General features: G+C 50.6%; 2 protein-coding genes across 2 annotated transcripts; one reads left to right on the forward strand and one right to left on the reverse strand.

Moving 5' to 3' along the window:
- The first annotated feature begins 1,937 nt into the window (after positions 1 to 1,937).
- On the forward strand, positions 1,938 to 22,605 carry LOC139056203 (ubiquitin-conjugating enzyme E2 Z-like). The gene is made up of 3 exons (XM_070534228.1): positions 1,938 to 2,531; positions 19,782 to 20,897; positions 22,030 to 22,605. The coding sequence occupies exons 2-3, from the start codon at positions 20,412 to 20,414 to the stop codon at positions 22,534 to 22,536; spliced, it is 993 nt and encodes a 330-aa protein (XP_070390329.1). The 5' UTR covers positions 1,938 to 2,531; positions 19,782 to 20,411; the 3' UTR covers positions 22,537 to 22,605.
- On the reverse strand, positions 17,775 to 18,557 carry LOC139055791 (ubiquitin-conjugating enzyme E2 Z-like). The gene has a single exon (XM_070533339.1). It carries the CDS (start codon positions 18,555 to 18,557, stop codon positions 17,775 to 17,777), a length of 783 nt encoding a protein of 260 aa, XP_070389440.1.
- Positions 22,606 to 23,934: the final 1,329 nt, after the last annotated feature.

Below are 23,934 nucleotides of genomic sequence, written 5' to 3' on the forward strand. Positions count from 1 at the left end.
ACCTAACGGAGAACTGCGGCGAGCCTACATCGCCCCCCCCCCTCCTTCCCCCCGCGCCGAGCGTATATACAGTGCCCGGATCGAAACAAAACGCTCATGCTCACTGCTAGCGCGTATCTTTACAGCGTCTTTTGCTTCGCTCGCGAGCTGTGCGCGGTGGATTTTTCGGTGGTCTGGGGTGGTGGGAAACGTAGGAGCCTCGGAGTTATCGAAGAACGCGCGCTGGACATCGCGACAGCGCAGTCTAATGAGCCGAAGCGCACGCGAACAATGTCGACGCTGCTCTCGAAGTCGTGGCTCAGGCCTGTTCTCGGCAGGCGTTTAAAGACGTTCCTTTTTTTAGAGCGCAGCTCTTTGGCGTCCGTTCCTGGGTTTCGCGTCGTCGTTGTCGTCGGCCTCGTAACCAGCTCCGCCCCCCTTTCATCCCCCCAGCGCTAGCAGCGACCGACTGATACCGCTGGATGCCGCTGACGCCGCTAGAGAGTCAAGATAACGTGACTGCATAGAACACCGTCGCCGCCATGCAGAAAGAGGAGGAAAGGGTCCCCCCCCCCCCCCCCTGTTCTTGTGTGGCGGATAGGGTGCTCTTCAGTTGCCGACGCGCCGGTTATTTCACGTAGGCCCCGGCACGTCGACGAATACGTGACCACCTTCCCACGGCTAGACCTGGTTCTTAGCGCTGCGGAAGCGAGGGTATCATATTGTTTGTGTCGGCATCGGCGGCGTTGTCCCTGAAACCAACTCCGCAGCTGGGGTTGACTCACTATCGGCGTCAGCGGCATCAGTCAGTCGCTGCTATCTCTTCCCTCCTCCCTTTATCGTGTTGTCCGCTTGCTGCGCGCGCTTCTGCCCCCATCGTTTGCCGCTGGGTGTACACGCCGCCCCCCTCCCCCCTCTTCCTGCGAGTCTCCGGTTGTCAAAGCGCCGGCTCGAACTTAATTCCTTTAAACATGCCGACGATTACGCATGCTGGTAGTAGCTGCCTACTTCGCCCCTACCGCACTCACGAAAGACGTCGTGCACTTCCTGCAACTCGCATTAACCGTCCATCGATCCACACCGATGTTAGTAGTGGGGAACTTTAATGTTGACATAAAGACAAACAGCAATTTCCTAACACTTATGCGGGAGAACATCCCGTTCCTCTCGCTCGTAACGCGTCCCACGGCTCTGACAACCTCGCGAGGCACTTGTATAGATCTCGTCTTTGAGAATCAAGCATTGGTGTACCAAGTCGAACATATATCAGTCTATTTCTCCGACCACAAAGCTTCCTTCATGACTGTCAAGAACTGTTAGTGGAGTCTTTGTTAAAGGAATACGTGTGAAAAATAAAAAAAAATTCTGTGATAGCGCATACATGTGTTGCTCGATTTCTTTGCCTCAATCTATCGAAAAGGTGAAACAGCTTATTTGCTGCGCTCAAATTTCGCATTAGGAAGTAACGTAATCGTCGGTAATTTTTTTTTTCTTCTGTCTCCTTCAGCATGATCGTCATTAACGTAAAATTGCTCCTCCTCCACCGTATTACCACCACCACCACCACCACCACCACCATCATCATAATCATAATCATCGTCGTCATCGTCGTCGTCGTCACTCTTCCAACCTTCCTATAGTCTTAACCTGAATGAATTAGGCAAGCGTATGCGACTTTCTTCGTGGGGTACGCTTTCAACATTCCGCCACATTGCTAAACTCGCTGTCTAGTCGACTGCGAATTTTTCTCGATTCTTTCCTCCCTCTGACTGACTTGAAACTAGTATCCGCGGAGCTTGGCTGTCTTGAACTCTGCTTCAGTGGCGTCTTCCATGTTCACCAATCACAAGACCGACATCGATCCATCTAGCGGGGGCGTTCGCAGCGTGCCCTTATTCGCAGCTATATATCACAGAGCACGTGCACTGTGACTGGCGTATAGGCATTATTACTAATCGCGCGAAATAGCATCGGCTACATCGCGCGCGTGCCTCCCTGTCCTGCGTTCATTCCCTTTGAGTAGCTACGTGCCACTAACGCCTACAGATGTTATACTGCATACTGACGTGTATATATACTGCATGCGAACGAGCAGCCGAGAGACCTCGGAAAAAATCGCGCGGCGTGTGTTGATCGTGTTACTGCGGCGCGTTCCCCTTGTTATCGGCATTGACTAATGGTCACTCTTAATCGGGCTTTCGTCACCTTGTCCTCGGACTTGCGCTCGCTCCTCGGGACCCTCCCTCCAGTGTGCGTCGCTCTTACGGCTGCCTGCCGCCGGCTTTCGTGTCTGTCGAGACCTTGGAAGCGCAACCTCCAGACGAAGCGGCGGTGTCACGCCAAATCTGTGCGCGACCGAAGTGACGCCCAAAGCTGCTCTCATTTATCTAACGGGCAGCTTTTGTAACTTCGCCGTAGTTTTGCGTTATATGTGCGAGAGTGCAGTTATAGACGCCAAATTTTAGTGGGCCCATCTGGCGCGAACTGGTCGTCAACGACTACAAAGGGCATTCAAATGGCACTAAACAGCGACTCTGCACCAATCTACACAGGTAAGTTTCTCTTTATAACCTATTTTATTTGTGTAAGAGGGAAAAAGCGGTTCATCACTAGCGGAGGCAGTGAAGGCCAAATCTTCCGACCAGCAGTGAACTGGCTAAGTGGCTATGGCATTCCGCTGCTAAGCCCGAGGTTGTTGGCTCGATTCCCGCCCGCGGTTACCCCGTTCCCACTGTTACGTTTCGCCTACGACGCGCGGTAGAGCCGGCGCGGATGCAACGGACGCCGGGGCTTCATTCAAAGCGGCGGACGTTTTGGCCCGTTCGGCGCTGCCGCGACGCCTTCCCGCCAAGCGCGTCCAGGCATGTTTCGATGCCACGTGTATTCGTGTGTGCGTGTGTGTGTGTGTGCCTGTTGGTGCCCACGCTTGTCAAAGCGCGGCCGCCGGGGAGAGGAGCTCCCCAAGTGTGAAGCGAGGAGGTCTGTTCGGCGCCGGCCCGGCGGATGAGTCACTACACTCGTCTCAACATGTCTCTCAGCTTGTCTGTGCCCCGCCGGCACGTGTCCTTATCCCGTGACCTTCCTTCTTGCCCTCGACTCCGAGAGTATAAAAGCAGCTGCCCCCGGACGCCAAGGGAGAGGCTCTGAATTCTTCCGTCGAGAAGCGTGCTCTCCCGTCTCTCCACTTCGGTCGACCTGACCGGCCGCTCTTTTGCGATGCTAGAATAAACAAGTTGTTCTGTTAGCAGTCGACTCATGCTTTGCCAGGACCTTCGGATGCTTCCAGTTGTGCCCCAGGCCGCCAGGCCAACGCTACCCTTGGGGCTTGCGACCCAGATGCAACAACTCGTGCCAGCGGTGCGATTGCAACAACGGGCGTCAGCGCTGAGATTCCAACACCACGGGAGTGCTATGGGAGAATGTCGGTCTGTGGTCTGAGTGCGCATTAAGAGACAGCGGGTGGCCGAAATAAAATCGCCTTATTTAATGTATGCCTTCTTATTACCAGGTTGGGTAGAGATTTCGCAAACTACTTCTTACTAACCCGACTTTTGAGCAACAACAACAAAAAAATGTTTCTCTCTCTTGCTAAGCGCGTCTTGGACGTCAGTATGCGCATACTTTGCACGTCCAGTTGTTCGCAAGGGAAATAGCCCCGGCGACAACCGCACGTTGGCCCGCCAGTGCAGATTCCAGTGAAATGTCGGAACGTGCGCGCGGCCGTAATATAGTATACGTTGTACCAAGAGTGGCCGAGACGCTTGGATAGAAAGAACGATGACCGTTTTATGGAAGTCGTGGTCGCAGTACTTGAAATAACGTCAGCCTCACGGGGCTGCAATACCCAGTGCGCTCATGCAAAATTTTCTTCCTTTCTTTTTCTTTTCTTGTTATCAGTTATGCGTATAGGCGAAGTGCATTTTTGGGTCCGCGCTCGCTCTACGCAGGAACTTGTCGCTTGAGCGGCTACTAGTCGAACGTCACACAAGAAAGAAAGAAAGAAAGAAAGAAAGAAAGAAAGAAAGAAAGAAAGAAAGAAAGAAAGAAAGGAATAAATGCGTTAGATTAAGGGATCAGCGTCACCTGACTTGCGCGCTTTCTTCAGTCTTCTGAGCTGTTCTTCAAATTTTGAATTCACACCTATACAGGTAACCACCACAAGTTTCTACTCCCACGCCAAGTAGTTGTGAACGAAGACGGAAACTGCGAGAATTACGGTTTCTCTCGCGAGGCAACAAATCGCCGCTGAGAACGCATGCAATAAGAATAAATATGGAGCATAATGTGCTGCGTAGAAATCGAATAGTTCGAGAGATTTGTTCGGAAGTTATCTCGGTAAAAAAATTTTTCATTATATATACGTAAAATCTCGTTTCTATCAGTGCTAGCTTACAGCATTATACTTACTTTTGAAGTTTACTGCGCAGCACGGAATGCGTTTCTCTAGAGTGTTTCTTGTTTTCTTTAGACCATACAGAATAAAAAAATCACCTGTGGCAGATGGCGTAATTGCAGTCCTTGAGCTGAACTACTCGAAACAGCGGACTTTACGTCAATGAGAAATCTGAATGCGTAATCGACTAAGTAACAAAAAGAGGCACCAATTAATGTTTTTAATTAATCAATTTACCGCACGTAAGGTATTCTGCGATTCCTAGCCGGTGAGTTTGCAGGGCATGTCCACTTGGAACGAATTATAAGGATCCCAAGGGCTGCAGGAAGTTGGCTCCCTACTTCTTTTCTTTGTCCCCTGTACACACCCACGCAGTCGTGATTGCAGTGAGGAGCTGCGCCTGCACACAGAGGATATCGGTGCAGCACATTTGCATACTTGTGTCATTGCTTCTTTACGCCGACACCGATTCTCTCCGCAATGCCGCTTCTGCGCAGAGCCCGGGTCCCTCAGGCACATAGTAGGGGGTTGCAGAGCGGCACCATTAAATCCTCCGAACCCTTACCCCACTAACGAGCTTTGGGAGAGAGCCTTGGCCAGCTCCGACCTCGAGGATCAGCAACGGCTGATTGCGAGGGCCCAGGACGCGGCTCGAGCTCAAGGCATTCTGGAATGAGGACGCCTCTCCAAAGCTACATTCACCCAATAAAAATATTTATTCTCTCTCTCGATAAAACAGCACAGACAGCAATGGAAGCGAAGACATCCTAGTTGCTCTGATCCTGTTAATGTAAAAGTTAAGCGAAAAATTTTCGGGAATAAATAAAATTCCTTACTGATTGTCACATAGACGCGATGACGATCGCCGCTGCAAATGATGCATTGCTGAAAAAAAGAAAAGCCAATCGCAAGCACTGTGGGAATCAATGATATGCTAAGCATTTTGCAGCTATAGACCGTTTCATCGGGCGAGGAGGATAGGGCGCGCGGAGAGCCTTTCCTCCTCTCTGGCTTGGGCGATCCGGCGCGGCGCAGCTTGAAAGTATTGCTGTCGCGTGCTGCGGAATGATTGCGTGATGTTTTAGGTCGTACTCTGTGAAATTTACGCCGTGTCCGTTCATATAAGGTCGTCAGGGAAGCCTTTCGGTGCATCGGTAACTACAATAGGCGGAAATATCTTTTGGGGGTGCGAAAATGCGACGCGTTTTATCAGCCGCGGTGTACGCACATTATCAGTCGCGGTGTGTGTATGTGTTGTGAACTATTTTGCTTATATCGGTTTTAACTCGGCAAAGAAAACCGGTGTCTCTTTATTAGCAGCATGAAATGGTAAATCTGCTCAATATCTGATCGCTTGGCATAGGGAGTAAAACATAAAGCATAAGAGCGCATGCTCGTGCACGGCCAACCTACGGCAACCGCGAAGCATCTAAGCGGCAGGCGCAATCAAATATTTGTGATGCACCGGCGTCGTTCTCGCGCATTTCAAGTCTAGTAGGCTTGAAATTACCATATGTCTACGCTAGCCTTCTTGCATGAGGCCGATGGTGCTGCTCAACACAGCGATCACTGCGGTTGTTTATCCAGCACGGTACAAATGTAAGCTGTGCGCTTCGGCATTGCTTTTTGGCCTGCATACAGCCATAATATATGAGGGATCGCATAAAAAGAATGCGATGCCTATTTTTGTGGACAAAATTTCCGTAATACGTGTGAGTGCGTCGTAGAGAACGGAACGAACACAACCGAAAAATAAATTCGGTTATCATCCTCTTTCTAGAAAACGCAAGAGAAAACGGGCTAACACCGCAACAGGGCCTCGCATAGTCACGCCGCACAACGTTTATAAATATATAACCGCTGATGCGGTATGCTTGGACCAAGCGGTATATAGAACAAAGATATATGTAATCCAGCACCTACCACTGCTTAGGACGCTCGCGCAGTTCGTAAACAGTCCCTTTGTTGGACAAGCGTAATTCAGACAGTAAGGTATGCTGCTATCACTTGTCAAAAATATTTTATTCAGGGGCGGAAACCTCATCCATCGAACCAGGTAGTCAGGCAATGTAACCTGCAGCGAACAGTCTGAACGCTTGTCAAAGTATAACATCACAGCTCCTATCGTAGCAGAACGGTACCCACGCTCACGCTGTTACGATCGTCGCGTGTTTCATGGCTCCTAAACCACAGCTTAGAAATATAGGACAATACTGCGATAAGGTCACATTATGACTGGAACATTCAGAACTACACAATTAATCTCCGAGGCTGATTGTAGACTCGAATGTGCGCGCACACATCGCGCTGCGTGTTCCGTCCACCTCAACGCCAGCAGAAATTCCGACCATGACGCCTTAAACCACTTCAGCACGTCTCACAGAACAGTTTACCACGTAGAAGACACACGTAATACTAAACAGGCCGCACGACGGCGAAAACAAACGCCAGAACCTGCCGCCGAGCGTATACCTGCCATGCGAAAGACCGCTTTCACCCAAGCCAGTATGGCGCTGCTCATAGGCGGCGCCACTGCGCTCACAATATGGCGGCGCCTACGAAAAAACGGTCTATATAGCTGGGTATCTAGCTGCGTTCGGTGTTCTGAAAATCGTTGTCAGGTGACGCAACGCGTTTGTGTAAGGCGAGCAATTGTGTCTGTACGGCAGCAAGACCACGATAGTTTGTCGGTGACGGCATGGCAACCGATCCTTTTGTTCTCCGACGAAAAAAAATCTAAAACCTTAAGAAAAGCTAAAACCTGTCTCATTACGACGTGAGTTAATCGCCAGGGCCTTTACGCCCAGCGTTGGCTACCACGACAAAAGTACCGGGGAACGCGGGCCGACCCCGAAGGCGGTGTAGTACGACACAGCGCCTTAAAGCGTGCTAGCTTTCATGAGGTAAGAATGGGAAAGACTGCCACGATCTTGTTTCTATGCAGCCTCGACCCATCACTGAAACTTACATTACCAGCGAAGCTTCCACGACGTGACGCAACACTGCTGTGTCGGCTGTGGGTAGGAGTAGCATTCACCAACTCCTACAGCTATAGTATTGGAATGGCGGATTCACCAATGTGCGCTAAGTGCAAGTGTGAAGAGACCATCAGCCACCTTCTGTGCCACAGTTCTCGCTTTGATAATCAACGTGAGACTTTCCGGTGTGCCTTAAATAGACTGGATGACAGGCCATTTACGGAAGCGAAGATCTTGGGAGCCTGGCCTCACAGTTCATTGGCCCAGAAAGCAGTTCGAGCGCTTTTTCGCTATCTGAGGGCGACAGGCTTGAGTGCCCGACTATAGACATCCTACACTTAAGTTCTCTCTCTTCCTCTTTCACTCCCTATTCCCCTCCCCACGTGTAGGGTAACAAACTGGACTCAGTCTGGTTAACCTCCCTGCCTTTCCGTCTTCCCTTCTCTCTCTCTCTCTCTCTTCTATGCAGCGTGATGCACGCGAAAGGCAGCGCCAAGTCTCTGGCCGACTGGAAGCTGGCGTGCGTGCTCTTGCATGCACGTGCTCTCCTGTGAACGTGCTCTTGCGTCCTTCGTGCATGTGCGACGAGATGCACGAGAATATGCAGTTACCGGCGCCACGAGAGCTGTACGCCGTGCTATCGTACCTGATTATGATTGACCAGGCTTGCACAGCTACGGCGTTTCGGTGCGCACTTTGCGGAAGAATGTGTTTTGCCGTTTTGAGAAATATTCATTTTGCGGACTCGTGTAAGCACGTCATGTCGAAGTGAGCCCATTGATAAATCGCAAGCGGCACAACGAAGGCGGAAGAAACTTGGCCGTCATATATCTTTACGCCTATCTCTACGCGAGCTAAATCGCAAATATTCATTCGAAAAAAAAAATAAACGCACTCGGAAATACACTTCCTGTACTAATTCCTGCGAATAGGAGTGCTACGAAAAATTTGTCGAAACCACGGAGCTGTACCTGCAAGAATGTCCCCAGTAAGGGATGAAAACTTAGAGAGAGAGAGAGAGAGAGAGAGAGAGAGAGAGAGAGAGAGAGAGAGAGAGAGAGAGGAGAGATAAAGCGAGAGAGAGAACGAGACACTACGTCCTTAGCACACCAATATTATTCCGCCTGCTCCGATCGGTATCTGTGATGTGCCAGAAACTATACAAGACTGCTTTGTAACAAGCTGAAAGGGCGCCACAATTTTTCTGAACGTTCTCCGAACAACATCTAAAAACACCGTAATATTAACCTTCATACGAAACGCTATCTCATTTCATCCAAAAGCGATGAGGTTCCTGTGGATACGCTTCTGCTTAAGCGCCGTTGCATAGTTCACTGGGAGCTCGCACGTCAGGCAGGAATGCAAAACCACCCGCCGTGGTTGCTCAGTGGCTGTGGTGTTGCGCTGCTGAGCACAAGGTCGCGGGATCGAATCTCGGCCACGACGGCCGCATTGCGATGGGGGCGAAATGCGAAAACACCCGTGTACTTAGATTTAGGTGCACGTTAAACAACCCCAGGTGGTCGAAATTTCCGGAGTCCCCCCACTACGGCGTGCCTCATATTCAGAAAGTTGTTTTGGCACGTAAGACCCCATAAAAAAAAAAAAAAGGAATGTAAAGCCGATGGCTTCTTCGCAATCACATTTCACTCGAAACACGTTACAGTTGAAACGCTTTTGTGGTCAAAGCGAATTCCCACCTGACTGGTGTCCTCTGTTGATGAAGATTTTCCTCTTTCTTATAGGGAACTGTTTTTATTGCGCTGTGTAGTGTTTGGTTTAGTTTTTCATACGCAGGCTATGGCTGTTTTGGCAGCTGCGCTATGTATCAAGCACGCCATTCTGTTCTATTCATAATTATGCCGTGAAAAAAAAAAGGGGAAAGTGATGGTGGCCTATCGCTTAGAGTACCCGGTTGTTGAGCTCGGGGGCCGAGCTTCTCTTCCACCATCGGACACCTGATTTCTTTAATAATTTTTTTAAGAGGCCCGGCACGATGAGAGACAGACACATACCTACATGCCTCAAACAATGCTTCGCACTAAAAAGATGATATCTGGTGATACACGCTCTGGGAGATGGTTTCTTCTTCCCGCGTGCTCCAGACCTTATAATCTCGGCTTTCGGTCATCCTAGTGTTCTTCTTCGAAGAGATATCCGTCTAAGCTTTACATACGCTTTCGTTTGTTCGCGCTACCAAAGCGTGCGGAATACCGCGCATTCTCAACGCAGGTGCAAACCGAAATGCACCACGCACCTCCAGTCGAAGTAGCCACCCTTAAGCGCAGGTGAAGCCGTTATCCACCCTGACCCATCCTGACTGCAACCCCTCTAGCAGCGTATCTTCTCCCCATCTTTCTTCCCACACACGAAAAAAAAAAAAGAAGTAAGAAGCGAGAGCACTTCCCACTCTCGTAGCACAAAGCTTCCCCTTCGCTTCCTGGTCGTTCACAACATAATGTCACCGCGCTAAAAGCAACACCGTCCACCTTACCACCCAAGCCTTTCCACGAAAGCATGCCGCCTCCCCAAGCAGCGCGGTGACATTGAACGGGGCCGGCAATGCAGGAAGCTGGCTCCCTTCTTTCCTTTGTCCCCCTGTACACGACCACACCGTCGTGAGTGCGGTGAGGGCCCGTGCCTGTATACAGCTGATATCGGTGCAGTACGCCTGCACACTTGTGTCACTGCTTCTTTACGCCGACATCGCTGAGACGGCACAGGCAGCAGTGGAAGCGAGGAGGGGGCAACACTGCACAGAATAGCTTCGGAATCGCAAGCAGGTTTTGCGTTCCTTTCTCGTTCCTTTTGGTGCAGACTGCCTTTGCACGATGAAGGCCACGATAACGAAAATGAAAAGAAAAGCGGTACACGTGCAGAAAAGCTATAGAGGATATGTCCACGGGGACTGAGAAGGGGGAGACGGGGAGGGGGAAGGAGTGCTGCCGAGAGCGTTAGGGAGCGTGCATAGATTGATGACACACGTTGTGGGGGACTTCGTTTGGAGTGTCCAGCGTTGACAACCTCCCGATGTGCGTTTTACGACGTGTTTCCCCTGAACTGCAGGTAAGAAAGCTTTTACCGCCTTCACGGTGTCGTCGTTAGTGAGAGAATCCGTCTCACTGTCGTCTGTTATCACGCGCTTTTGGGAGCCCCCGTCGCATTCCTTACTATGAATACTTTGTTTAGCGCAAAACGACACACACAAGAAAGACGACAGGACAAGGCGCTTGCTAGCTAGCGCCTTGTCCTGTCGTCTTTCTTGTGTGTGTCGTTTTGCGCTAAACAAAGTATTCATGGATTCGCACCAACTAGCCCGCCAACTAATTGTGCTGAACCAGCATTCCTTACTATTCACAACTGAATCCTTGCTGAGTGTTGTCCAGGCAGGCATGCGGTCAGAGACACCCTTGGGGTTCTGGGCAGGGTTTTCTCTGCGTTTCAAAACGTTAGCGGGGTTTCTCTAGGTGTTTCCTTTGACGAGAGCATTGACGCAGGGTAGCTGGTGCATGTCGTAGAGGGGAAAGCGCGAAACAAAGCAAGGACGCAAACGACAAAGCGCTGACCTGCAACTAACGCTTATTGCCGAACAAGATGATTACATATAATTTGATATCAGGTGTCAGTAGCCGAGCCACGCACGTGGGCAAAGAACTGGATATACTACCTCTTTGTCAAAGATATTAATCAAAGGTGTGCTAATGAATTCTCTGCCTCTGATTCTTTTTTTTTTAAATGCTATGCGGCATCCTTCGTAGGTTTCGCGTGTTCTCCGATCTGCATACTTTCCTCGAATGGCCGTACCACACAGATTCGCAGGGCATTCGCATTCTTTGCTAATGCAATGCCACGTTGCTGCCTGGTCCAATTCCCCGCGTCTGCCCTATAGCGTTGTACAATCTACGTTGTCGTTCCACCGTGTTGCACTTGTTCCACGTTGTTGCACGTCTTCCACGTGACACCGCGTACGCTGTCACGTGGAAGACATGCAACAAAGTGGAAAAAGTGCAACGGAGGCCATGACCTCTGTTGCCTTCATCGCTTCATTGTCGACGTTGAGATGGTCATTATGGTGCGATCATCGTCGCTGTCGTCATCGAACTAGCTACCGCTGCGGAAAGTGACGGTGAAGCTATAGCTTTCGTTTCAGCGGACCTTTGCAACCATTTCCCACCACATTATGAGCGCTCAACGAGGCAGGCTTACCAAATAATGGCGATACAAGGCTGGCCGCTTATTTCCTCGGGCCGTATGACTGTGTTCGAGAATATAGTGAATTTTGAGACCGAATCGAATATAAACACAAAAGCGAATGGAGTATCGTATACTTCTGCGATAGTTTTCGGATGGTGAACAGCCTTTTTCACCATTACAACATAAATCTAAGTTCTGATCCTTGTATATTCACAACGCTGAAAAGCTTATGTCGTTACATTACACAGTTGCTCACTAGCAACACAAATGTAGCATTAAATAAATAAGCAGTTCACATACTCAGGACTCCCCTACATTCGCACAATGCTCTACGTACCTTCTCGTGCTTTATATCTGCCATCGCCGCCGGAAAATATTTATCTCATTCCCGCTACGTACAATTTCATATTTAATTGCCCTCAGTGGGCGGTTCAAAATATTGAAGAAAAAAATCGTTTAAACAATTGTTCACATTTATATATAGCAACTATTCAGTTAGGAGACGGAATAGGATTTGGCAAAACTCTATTCATTATTCTAAATTTTCGAGTATTCACCCACCTCCGTTCACATTCGCACGACAAGGATGCTGTCCGCTGTATACGCGGACCGCTCGATAAAACGGGCTCTCTCGCAACTGATCGAAAGGCGTGTTGTGTGCGAAGGGACACGAGGAAGTGATGATGCACCCGAGACGCTGAGGGGCGTTGCCGATTAAACACGTCGGGCCTCCTCCAAGGGCACGCGTCGAAGCGAGCGCCAACATCCGGTCCGGAAGCGTTGCCAGGGGGGGGGGGGGGGGGGGGGAAGGTCCTTCGCGGGAGAAGCCAACAACCTGACCCGTCGCGCACGTCTGTTGATGCGCAGCGCCTGTCGCCTCTTCCGCACGCGTGGCACGAGAAGATCCACGCAGGAAAAAGCATAGCCCGTGAAAGTACGCCGTAGGGTCTTCTCCTCCAAGGTCCGGGCGGTGGGAAACAACCGAACCAATATAGAGCTGCTGGGAGTGCTCTTGTTTATTCGTACTTACAGAAAAAACATTTAAAAAAAAAAGTTGTCGTGGTATTTAATGGCCCCGCACTGCACTGTTGGTTATGAAGGATGCTGTAGTGGAAAGCTGCGGATTCATTTTGGAAATCTAGGGTTATTTTACGCACGCCTAAATCCAAGTACACGAGTACATACGTTCGTTCGTTCGTTCGTTCGTTCGTTCGTTCGTTCGTTCGTTCGTTCGTTCGTTCGTTCGTTCGTTCGTTCGTTCGTTCGTTCGTTCGTTCGTTCGTTCGTTCGTTCGTTTCGTTTCGTTTCGTTTCGTTCGTTAGTTCGTTCGTCCGTCCGTCCGTCCGTCCGTCCGTCCGTCCGTCCGTCCGTCACACTTTAGTTCAGGTACTGTCCCGACGAAAAGTAAATAAAGGTTTTGAGCTGGGGGGGTATGCGATCGGGGTAAACAAAGACCACTAGTGTCAAGCGGAGTTTTCTAAACACGGCCGCTTTGCGCCAAGTAAGCGGACAACACTCGGCTAAAGTCAGAGGCTTCTTAAAACAGCACGCCTTGGACCCTCTCCGCGACTCTTATCTTTTAATTAATAAGTGTATCATCATCATCGCCGCATAGGGGACGTGTAGGGTCTTCAGACTAGAGAAACAGTGCGTCACTTCAGTTTTGTCAAATTATAGTCCGTCTTACGCCATTACGCCAAGGTCGATCCTCTTCTATTCCTCCTCTTAGAACGTCGGTGCGTGGAGCAGGCGCTTCTGCTTGAAAAAAAAAAAAAGCGTGTCAATGACAAAAATTGTTCAACGAACCACGTCTCTGATGAGTAGGTATGCATGAATTTGTTTAATCCGTATGTTGTTTGTTGCTTCAGACGTTCTTGTGTCGCACTTTGTTACGCTTTATCTATATAAATTTCCGAACGTTCACAATTTTCTAAACACGTAAGAGAATAAGCCTCGGCGCACATGATAATCATTGTAAATTGTTTGTATCTATGACGCAATGCTTCGTTGAAAATGAAGAAATTGCAAATTCTCGAAGCCGTTTGAAGTCAGAAGGACAAAGTTTAAGCATATACATGACACGTGCATTACATCACATTACATATACATGTGCTGCCGGCGATTCTTAATCATTTACCTTTCCCTGCACTGCAGGATGGCAAGCTGGATGTGTGTCTTTTTGTTCACTTCCCGCCTTTTGCATCTCACCTCTCTCTCTCTCTCTCTCTCTCTCTCTCTCCATGATGGCTGATCTGTTTGCAGTTCCCATAGACACCAGTGAAAAAGTTCCTTCTACAGCGATATGTATGCGCAAATACCCGCCGTGGTTGCTCAGTGGCTATGGTGTTGGGCTGCTGAGTACGAGGACGCGGGATAGAATCCCGGCCACGGCGGCCACGGCGGCCGCATTTCGGTGGGGGCGAAATGCGAAAACACCCGTGTGCTTAGATTTGGGTGCACATTAAAGAACCCCAGGTGGTCAAAATTTCCGGAGTCCTCCACTACGGCGTGCCTCATAATCAGAAAGTGGTTTTGGCACGTAAAACCCCAAATATTATTATTATTATTATGTATGCGAACATCTGGTTTCAATAACTTGCAATTTAGAGTCCTGCAAAAAGAAAGGAAAAGACGACGCTGTCCTTGCAGGGGTGTGCACGTTCAGTTGGAGTGTACGTGCGCGTTCCCGTTAACAGTGAACCATCACGCCCGTCTTTCTTTGACTGAACCCCGCGCCCGACGACAGCAGAGCCTGGAATCCGACCACTGCTGTTCGTAGCGTTATAGAGTTAGCGTAATCAGTCAGCACTCGAGTGTTATCTTCTTTTTTTATTCGGGCATCGTTCGACATCTGCATCGCTGCATGGAGTGGCGCATTATCTCTCGCGCGGCACTCGAGACGCAGAAGCGTGGCAGAGTTTGATCCCAGCTCTCGCTGCTGGTGAGCCGACTCTCCCATTGCTCCGCACTCGGGTGTTCGTGTTTGTGGAATGCTATGCTCACGGCCCAAAGGGCCCTAGTGTGCAGCACGCGAGCGATGCAGCGCGACTCAGTGGAGCCTTGGAATAGGGGCCCACCCTTGCTGAAGAGAAGTCTCAAGTCGCCAGCGCCAAGAAAATGAAGACGACGGAGACTTCGTAACCGCGATACTCTTGAAAGACTCAAAAGTTTTCACTCACTCACTCACTCCCAGCTCTCCCCGGTGCATATGCTGAAGACAGCGAGGATGGAACGCGCCAGGCTCTCGTTTAGGCGCTTATCCGTCACCGTCCTATCGACTATCGCGTACGGCTTCGCGTTCCGATCGAGGAGCGCAGGGTAGAGGCTACGCAATGGAATGAGTCATCCGTGCGGTATCCGCCTTTGCATGCCGAGAGCAACGCATTGCCAGTGCCCCCCTCCACTGTGTTTCCTGCTTATCTTGGATCGCAAGAGCGGAGATTAAAAGGAACCGTGGAATCTAGCCAGAAAGGAACAAGGGCATCGTCAGACTTTTACGCGTCTGGAAGAATAGCCGTTAGTGCTAGCTGTGCGATTTATCCGGTTTGATTGATCGGTTAATAAATTAATCGCGATCATAATCTGAACGCAAGCGCAATTACGCGCCTCGTGGTGTCACTCTCGTGTCGCGGTTGTCTAGGTAGACCGCTGTGAGCGGTGAAAAAAAAAAAAAAAAACGCGCAGCTCCTTGCACACCACAGAGGACAGACACTCAGCTGTCGAACAGGACACGCCATGCTAGAGCACCGGCACGCGGACGCAGGATCGATCAATCAATCGATCGATCGATCGATCAATCAATCAATCAATCAATCAATCAATCAATCAATCAATCAATCAATCAATCAATCAATCAATCAATCAATCAATCAATCAATCAATCAATCAATCAATCAAAACTTTCGCAGTACTAGCAACGCTTTTACAGCAGTTAAAGGAGAAAACGCCAGTGTGCTTCTCGCGTCTCGTCGCATTGAGAGGTTGAAAGACTACGTACCAACACGCGTCATATAGTATTAAGAGCGAGAGAGAGAAAGAGACAAAGCGAGGATAAGAAAGGCAGGGAGGTCAACCAGAAAAGCATCCGGCTTGCTACCCTACACTGGGGGTGGGGGAAAGGGGAATAGAATGCTATTCATATAGTATTAAGCAATACAGCTAACAAATAAGTATCCTCAATAGCATACCTTAGCAGATCTACCGGAAAGCTGTCGTTTGACTTCGACAACTATCATCACTATACCGCTCGACTTCGACGGTTTTTGCTCAATGTTTTGTTTACATCGCGAATAATCAATGAAGCTCACGAGATTGATCACGCAGGCGTCGGCGCTCTCGCTTGCTCGGTGACAATGGAGGGAGCGAGAGACGTCTTCAACGTTACGAGAGAAGCCGCCTAAGCGCGCAGCGCCACGAGCGAGCGGAGGGAAATTTGATTACGAGGCATGCCCTAGTGGGGGACTGCGGATTAATGGGGACCAGCTGGGGCTCTTTAACGTGCACCTATATCTAAGCAGAAGAACGTTTCAGCATTTCCCCCAGTTGAAATGCTACGTTGCCACGGCCGCGATCAACTTCTTCACTGCAGAGGACATTGTTAACTAGCAAAGGGACGGTCAGCTACAAGTGAGCTTTAACAAGCTTCCTTGTCTGCGCAGATGGATTGCCTCCAAATGAGATTTATATGCTGTTTCATGTCCATATACACACGAAGTGTCACCGACGCGCAATTATCGATTCAAGTAGCACGCCTTATTTCATCTGCGACGTTTATGCACACAGACGATACTTTTTGTTGAATTTTTTGCCCTACGTACGTGAATACACATTCGATTAATCGTTAATTAAATGTTATTATGTAATTTAGGATAATAATTGATTTAGTTAGACCTCCATTAAATGCCTGGTCCATGCCAGAGCGCCGTTCTCGCTTCCCAGGAGCAGTTGCGGTGAATATTGTTGAGCACATATTGCTGGGCACCGCGTCTGAGCAGTTTCAACGAGAAGCTAAACCTTTCAATTGCTTTGACTGCTTCGCACATCGAGCGAAACTGACACTTGTTTGTTGAAGAACGACTTTTTGATAACTTTAGAAGCATTTTAGAGCGCAGCTCTTATAGGCGCCGGTTCCTGCGTTGAACGTCGGTCTCGGCGTCGACGTAACCGGCAGAACGAGCGAGCGTAGCGCGGCGGAGGATGAAAGACGGCGACGGCAAAGAGAGCGCGAGGAGGGAGGTGAAGGAGGGAACAGCGGAAGCATGAGGTGGAAAGCGTAGGAGGAGAGTGTGGCGAAAGGGGGAACAGGAAAGCGGAGTGCCGCACGAGAGGTGCTCGACGGCGACGACCCGCTACGAGATGGCGCCATAGTAGCGTGCGCCGTCTTTAGTGCGCCGTTCCCCGGTCGCCGATGACGTCATTACTAAGGCACGCGACGAGGGCGTCCAGCGATACCATATATGAAGCCCTATAACGTAAAACTATTGCCATATGTTTTTATTCCAATCGCCCGACGTGAAATTTGCGTAACCGCCAACGCAAGCATCGGGCGGTGCGCTGTGAAGCACTGCAACGACACGCGTAATGGTACTCAACCAAGGAAGCAATAACGCCCGTGACCCGTGCATTGGGGGGTGGGGCATGCTAAAGGTACTCTGGCGGTCAAAATTGATCCGGAGTCCCCCACTACGGCGTCCCTCGTAATCAAATGGTGGTTTTGGCGCTTAAAGTGCAAGAATTCGTATGCTTTACGCATAACCTTCGCGAGATCTGGTATCTCCAGTCACGGAGAAAAACACACATAGCGTCCCTCGCCACACTAACACCATCGCAGTAGAACGATTTCAAACGCAGATGCATCATTTCTGGCGAATAAACGTATGCTTAGAAAATATAGTATATGAAATTGTACGCCCCCATTAGTCAAGTAGACACGTAAAATAGTTTAGAAAGGGAAGTTCAACATTGAGCAGTGACGCAGAATACCGGTTTCCTAAAGTACGAACACCGGATTTTTTTTTTTGGGGGGGGGGGGGAGGGGGCAGTGCAAATTCTAGCAGAACTTCCGGTGTGGACGCTGAGAAACTGCACGCTTGAAATGTCGTAGAAGCTTGTTTATTCCACGCAAAAAAAAAAGAACCGAGTAACATCTACACGATAAAAATTTCGTTGGACGCTGCGCACTCTTCAAGAGCACCGCCTTCGATTGCGCACGCAGTGCAGGCGAGAAGGGTTCAGCGATTCTCACGCGCGTCGGGGGCTGCGGCCGCGGCTGCATCGTTGCGGCTCTTGACCATCCTTCCGAGTTTCTGTATCCTCGCCAGCAGCGTCTCGTACTTGTTCTCGCAGCCGAGCCAGACAAGAACCCCGCCCTGGTTGGCAGCCAGCTCCGCCTTGGCCGCCTCTTCGTACTTCGCGTAGTTGTCCGCGAAGCTGGCCAGCAACTGGTCCCGCAGAGACGGCGGGAACGGGCAGTTGCCCTCGAGGCAGGACTCGATCGTATTGCAGACTGCCACCCGGAGGGTCTGGTAGCGCATGGCCTTCGCGTTGCCCGGATTCCAGAAGCCCGTCACGATTTGCTCGAACGCTTCGAACGCGTCGACGTTTCTGACGGTGTCGTCCAGCATCGACTGGATGGACACGGCCACCGAGGTCAGGTTGTGCGCGGGCGTCCACGGCGGCCCGACCATGGTGCCCAGCAGGCTGAGACAGATGTGGCCGCCGGCCGAGATGTGCGGGTTGAACGTCACGCGCCCTCCGTCGGTGGTCATGAAGCGCACGCTGGGCGGCGACATCGGGTACTCCTTGGTGCACGTGATGAGCAGGTGGAAGAAGCCTCCCTCGTACGACGTGCCTGCGGCGCCTACCACGACGGCGTGGACGGTGGTGATGTTCTTCTCGTCGGGCGCCATGAACACGCCCGGCGGTGGGTCGGCGTGGAAGTCGGCGAGGTCGCGCTTCACCCTCTCCAGGCACTGCTGGCTAGGCTTCTGGTTGACTTTCCAGCCCGGGATCATCTTTGGATGCGGTCGAGCCTAGCTACCTGCCTGGAGGAGAGATGACGTGGCCGCTGGCGGAACGGAACCGACTCCGAATGCGTGAGCGCGAGTTCGCCGATGATGATGATCATGAACACCCCAAACGCCGCCCAAATATTGGCACGTACCCACTACTGGAGATTGGGTATGAAGTGGGTGGTAATACAGGAGAAATAAAAAGAAAACGGTAGGCGACCCTAATCTTTGACTTAGGTGTCTCTTAGTGCCACTCGCACCTCGGCGTTGGTGTTCTTTGGGCTAACTTTAGGCGAACGCAACGTACGAACCGAACTCAGAGGCAACGGTCTTCCATTAATTAGCCAGTTAAATAGCATGCCACCGTCTTGTGTGTGACGTCATTAGTGACGTCATTACTTTCGCTTTCTACTTCCGGGTTACCAGGAATTTGGCCAAAGTCGTACTCACGTGGCGGTTCTCTAAAGTCTACGAATCCATGCTTTGGTGTGCGGTAATCAGTAATTTCCAATGAATTCTAATCGTTCCTGGCGCTTCAGTAACTCAACTTGTAATTAAACTCATGCTCTGTTATCATATCTATAATGAAACCCATTAATTCCGTACTGTACTCTTTTGTCTATTTCTTTTCTGATTTATTTTTAATTTCCTCCCCGGTCGTCTCAGAAGGCGAACCGGAAGTGCTGAGCAGGAAACAAGAGTGTCACTCGATGCTCGTGCCACTAATAAATTAAGTGGGAGGGATAATAGTAAGAATATTAAAACTAGAACTGTAATGGTTACGCAAATTATAAATCGGTAATACTGGAATTAAATCGCGCGTACTTGAAATGCAGCCCTACCATTGAGACAACGATGGTCTGAACTCTATGGGTCGAAATTGAACAGGGGGATACAAGACGAGATAGCTAGATGAAAGAACAGGTGGAACAACGCCTGGCTACTTCGAAAATGATGAAATGGAGCTCGACGTCTGCGTGAAATTTTGAGAGTTGGCCATCATTCAGGGCAGTGACGCGAAATCTAACGAAATACAAGGAGCAGTAAGACTTGCACTGTTTGTGACACTGATTCTTGGAGTGAACATTTGCAGATGCGCGCGATTGATCTCCTTTCGTCAGGAAAAAAAAATTCTACGTACTTCTCCCAATAAAACCCGAAACCCGTTTGACGAATTCTGTCGACAGTAATGCTATTATCATTCAAGCATTTTGCGCAACGACGCAGTGACCACGATGGAACGACGTCGACGGAACGGCAAAGCCAGTGGACCAGTTGCGACGGAAAGTCCTTGGGACATTACAATGGTGGCTTGACAACGGATGCGTGACGGCGATTGTACGACGACGATGACATGACCCCGGCACGAGGGCAATTGTATGACGACACTGGCGAGAACGCGACGTGTTGCGAAGACAGTGGCGACGATAGCGGGATGACCACGGCCTCCCGATGACACGGCGTGAGAAAAAAATGCATGACGAGTTAATGTCGACCATGGAGTGACAATGGTGGCACGACGACAGTACGATGACAAAGCTGGAATGACGACCAGGCAACGACCCCGACGGCATCGCAACGACAAGAACGTATATCTACAGCGGCCCGTGCTGGTGGACAGCTCGAGCCACTGGGTCTGCGGAAGAGGACAGATAGATCGGTAGATCGGATCAAAACGCCCGGAATAGGCAACGCATCTTATAATCACATTAGCGAACAATGTAATTGTGACAATATATAAGACGCAACACTTGATTCGCGATGCATCGAAAGCTGTAGAGTTTCACAAAGGAACTGCCCAACCGAAGGACATCGCATGTCTGGGCAACCATCACGAGCACGCGCGTCGACTGCCGAATGCGCAAAGAAGAAGAGCATCGTCGAAGTGCACGCGTACCACGCGCTGCCAGCGGGTTCAGTCATCGCAAACGAGTTCGATCTTTGCGGAGCAGCGGCGTGACATATTCGGGAAGGATGACGTCTGGTCCCAGACGCGTCGGCGGCGCTGCGGCGGGCAGGTGGCCAGTGGACCCCAACTACTGGGACCCCATCGCGCACCAGCACGAGCAGCCGACGCCGCACTGCCTGTTGAGGGTGAGGCGCGACATCGCCGAGCTGCACACCGATCCGCTCCCCGGCGTGTTCGTCGCGCCGGAGGAGACCGACCTGACTAGGATCCACGCCGTCCTGGTAGGGCCGACGAAGACACCGTACCAGGGCGGCTTCTTTCACTTCCTGCTGAAGTGTCCTCCGGACTACCCGATGAGCCCGCCGAGGGTGCGAATCATGACCACGGACGGTGGTCGGGTGATGTTCAATCGTCACCTCTACAACAACGGGAAGGTGCGTTCTTCCGCTTTCTTCTGCTTCTGCTTGCAGACGGCTTTGCAGACAACTTCTGCTTTGCAGACAACTTTGTGTGGCAATGAAGGGAAACGCGATGCAAAGGCAAAGCGCGCGCGGATGTACGAGTGCTCGCGAAAAGAAAGATCCCTTTGTAGCCAACCTGGGGTCGATATCTTTGTAAGCAGTAGCTTTGTAGGCGGCCCTCGGCATATTGTGTTATGTGGTAACGCACGCAGACACATGTGTACGACATATTTACATATGTATGTTTTTTTGGTGTGTGTCGCAACAATTTCCGCAAATTGTCCGTGCCTTCTTCTTCTTGCCTTCCTTTCTCGGGGAGGTTTCTGTAAACAAAGTAAATTAATGGCTTTGTAAAGAACATTCGATGCATTTCGATCTGGGTGGGAATTGAGCCCGGGTCTCCGGGGTGCGAGATGAGAACGCTTCTCCGATATCACGCTGGCGCCACAGTTCTGGCTGACTGAAGGTGTGCCTGTCGCTTGCGTTGACACCCGTGGAGAGATTTGACGCTGTTCGAATGCAGCCAACTGGTGAGCGGCGTTCCCATCACGTGGGCTCTCTACTTACATTTCACTAAAGCGACTATAACGCTTTTGTATTTCCACACGTAAGCAGCCTTAAGTGCCTCTACCGAATTCTTCGAAAGCGCTCGATCGAGCTTCTCTGGTGGGTGGCCAGGGCTCGAAACCAACGATTGGACATTTTTATTGATATTTAAATTTATTTTTAGTGACAAGCAGTGACATCTAGCGTCTCAAGGTGGCCATGAGCGGCTAGAAACTGACAGACCGCGAAGTGGGGACAAGAGCAAAAGAAAGCTATCGCTTTAACAGTTCCACATTCTCGCATGCGTTAGTTTAAGCTGGGGAAGAGAAAACGTCTTAAATTTTCAACACCAAAATAACACTATGTGCGTGATCAGAAGGTGACCTACTGGCCATCAGAAGGTGACCTGCCGGTCATCTTTTTATCGTATTATTCGTATTTGTAGATCGTATTAAACTATTCCGCGTGGTTACCCGGAGGCCGCATCCGCTACGCGGCGCCAAGCTTTGCTTTCGGACCGCCGAAGCGAACGGAACAAAGCGAAACCCTCAACTCGCAGGTCTGCCTCAGCCTGTTGGGCACCTTCCTGGGGTCGTCGTGGACTCCCGCGCAGACCGTGGGCAGCGTGCTGCTGTCCGTCCAGTCGATCATGACCGAGGACCCGTTCGACGACCAGTGCCGCGTCGCGTCCGTGTCGCTCGTGGCCCGGGGCCAGCACCCGCTGTGCGCCACCAGGGTCACCGTGCTGCACGAGACCATCCGGGCGGCCGTGTGCGACGTGGTCGAGGGCTGCCTGCGGGGAAACGACCCGTGGCCGGCGAGCATGAGGGAGGCCGTGCTCGGGGCGTTCGGCGACAACTACGCGCACTACGAGGACGCGTGCAAGGACAACCTCGCCGCGGACGGCAGGGAGATGGCCGGCACCGGCACGATCTGTCCCGACGGAAGCAAGTACGGCTTCGGGACGCTGCTGGCGCGACTGCGGAGTCTCAAGGAGCGGGTCCGAGAGGAAGGGAGCGCGGCGGCTGCCGCCGCCGTCGCCACGGCAGATGCCGCGAGTGACTGATCCCGGAGGGTTGTGTGTGTACCCGACGGAGCGGTATGCAAATTAAATTTCAGGGGGCTCGGTGTAAAATGCCTTGCTGCGGCTGTGGTCTGCGCACGTTCGGTGTCCGCGTCTTATGGAGCGTGCTCGCGTCTGACAAACCGTAGACTCTGTGACAAACCACGCTTTATAGTAGTAGTAGTAATAGGACAAGTCGGGCGTCTTCGTCCGCGATGAATGCGCAGAGCGCCAGAAAGGGAACAAAGACAACGTAGAAGAAAGGATGAGCTCTCTCTGACGAGGGTAAACTTTGTTGGGGAAATCGCTCTGTAACAACAAGAAGAAAATATTTGACAAGCGGGGGTCATTCCGAAAAGACGTTTCTATCGCCGTGAACAACAACAAGAGAATCGCGAATGCCACATGAAAAAGTAAAAAAAAAGGGGAGGTGGGGCTCGTTTTAATAGCGCATTCCATTGGCTGCCTCGTGGGCAGTACTGCGTCGTGGTGGACGCCTCACAGAGACACGGCTTGCCGTCATTTTGGCGGTTAAATGCTTGGGAATAGAGCTGTCAACACATTTCCCCGTCATTGACTGCAGCATGTTTTTTTTTTGTCGCAGCTTTTGTTCTATCTTGTCCTCGTTCCTTCCTGCGCTCTGCGTATTCATTCCGAATGTAAACAGGACCGTGACTTGACTGCTGCGTGTTCTGTCACTCAAAGGGCGACACTGCAAACTACCGAGAGCAATATTAAGTCACAACTTCTCAAGCAAGGATGCGTACCATGAGAAGCCAACAAACAAAGACACCAAGAACAACATAGGCGAAATTACTTGTACTTACTAATTGAATTAAGGAAATAACTTAATGGCTATAAAAGTGGACGAAAGAACAACTTGTCCCAGGTGGGAAACAATCCCACGTCTTCGCATTACGTGTGCGATGATTAACAAAAACAGAGCTCCTCGGTTAACCCCCCCCCCCCCCCCCCCCCTCCTTGTTAAACCAAGGATACGGTAGTTTGTATCATCGCCTAAGGTGGGGAGGACTTCGACTGTGGAAAACCTGTGTTTGTCGTCCGGAAGGTTACGATTGCTCGAGAGCATATGCGAATTCCCCACAAATAGGCTGTAGGAAAAACGCGTTTGTCACGCATTAATGAAAATACAATTGCATTCTCATTGCTTGACGTGGATAAACGTCGTAGCAATTGTGCCTTATGACTGCGTGGGCTCCGGGTACAAGGCAAACATTAAGCATAACATTCATTTCGATAACACGGCCAACTGACATTACGAATCGGACTTTACAGCTGGAAAATATAAATGGTATAGGAGGTTTTCTGGCGCACAGGCCAAGTGTGGCCAAAGAGTTCCACTGGAAAATATAAAAAAGCCCTGTCTATAAAAAGGCGAAA

This window comes from Dermacentor albipictus, chromosome 2, assembly GCF_038994185.2.
Source record: "Dermacentor albipictus isolate Rhodes 1998 colony chromosome 2, USDA_Dalb.pri_finalv2, whole genome shotgun sequence".
In the NCBI taxonomy this organism is placed as follows: domain Eukaryota; kingdom Metazoa; phylum Arthropoda; class Arachnida; order Ixodida; family Ixodidae; genus Dermacentor; species Dermacentor albipictus.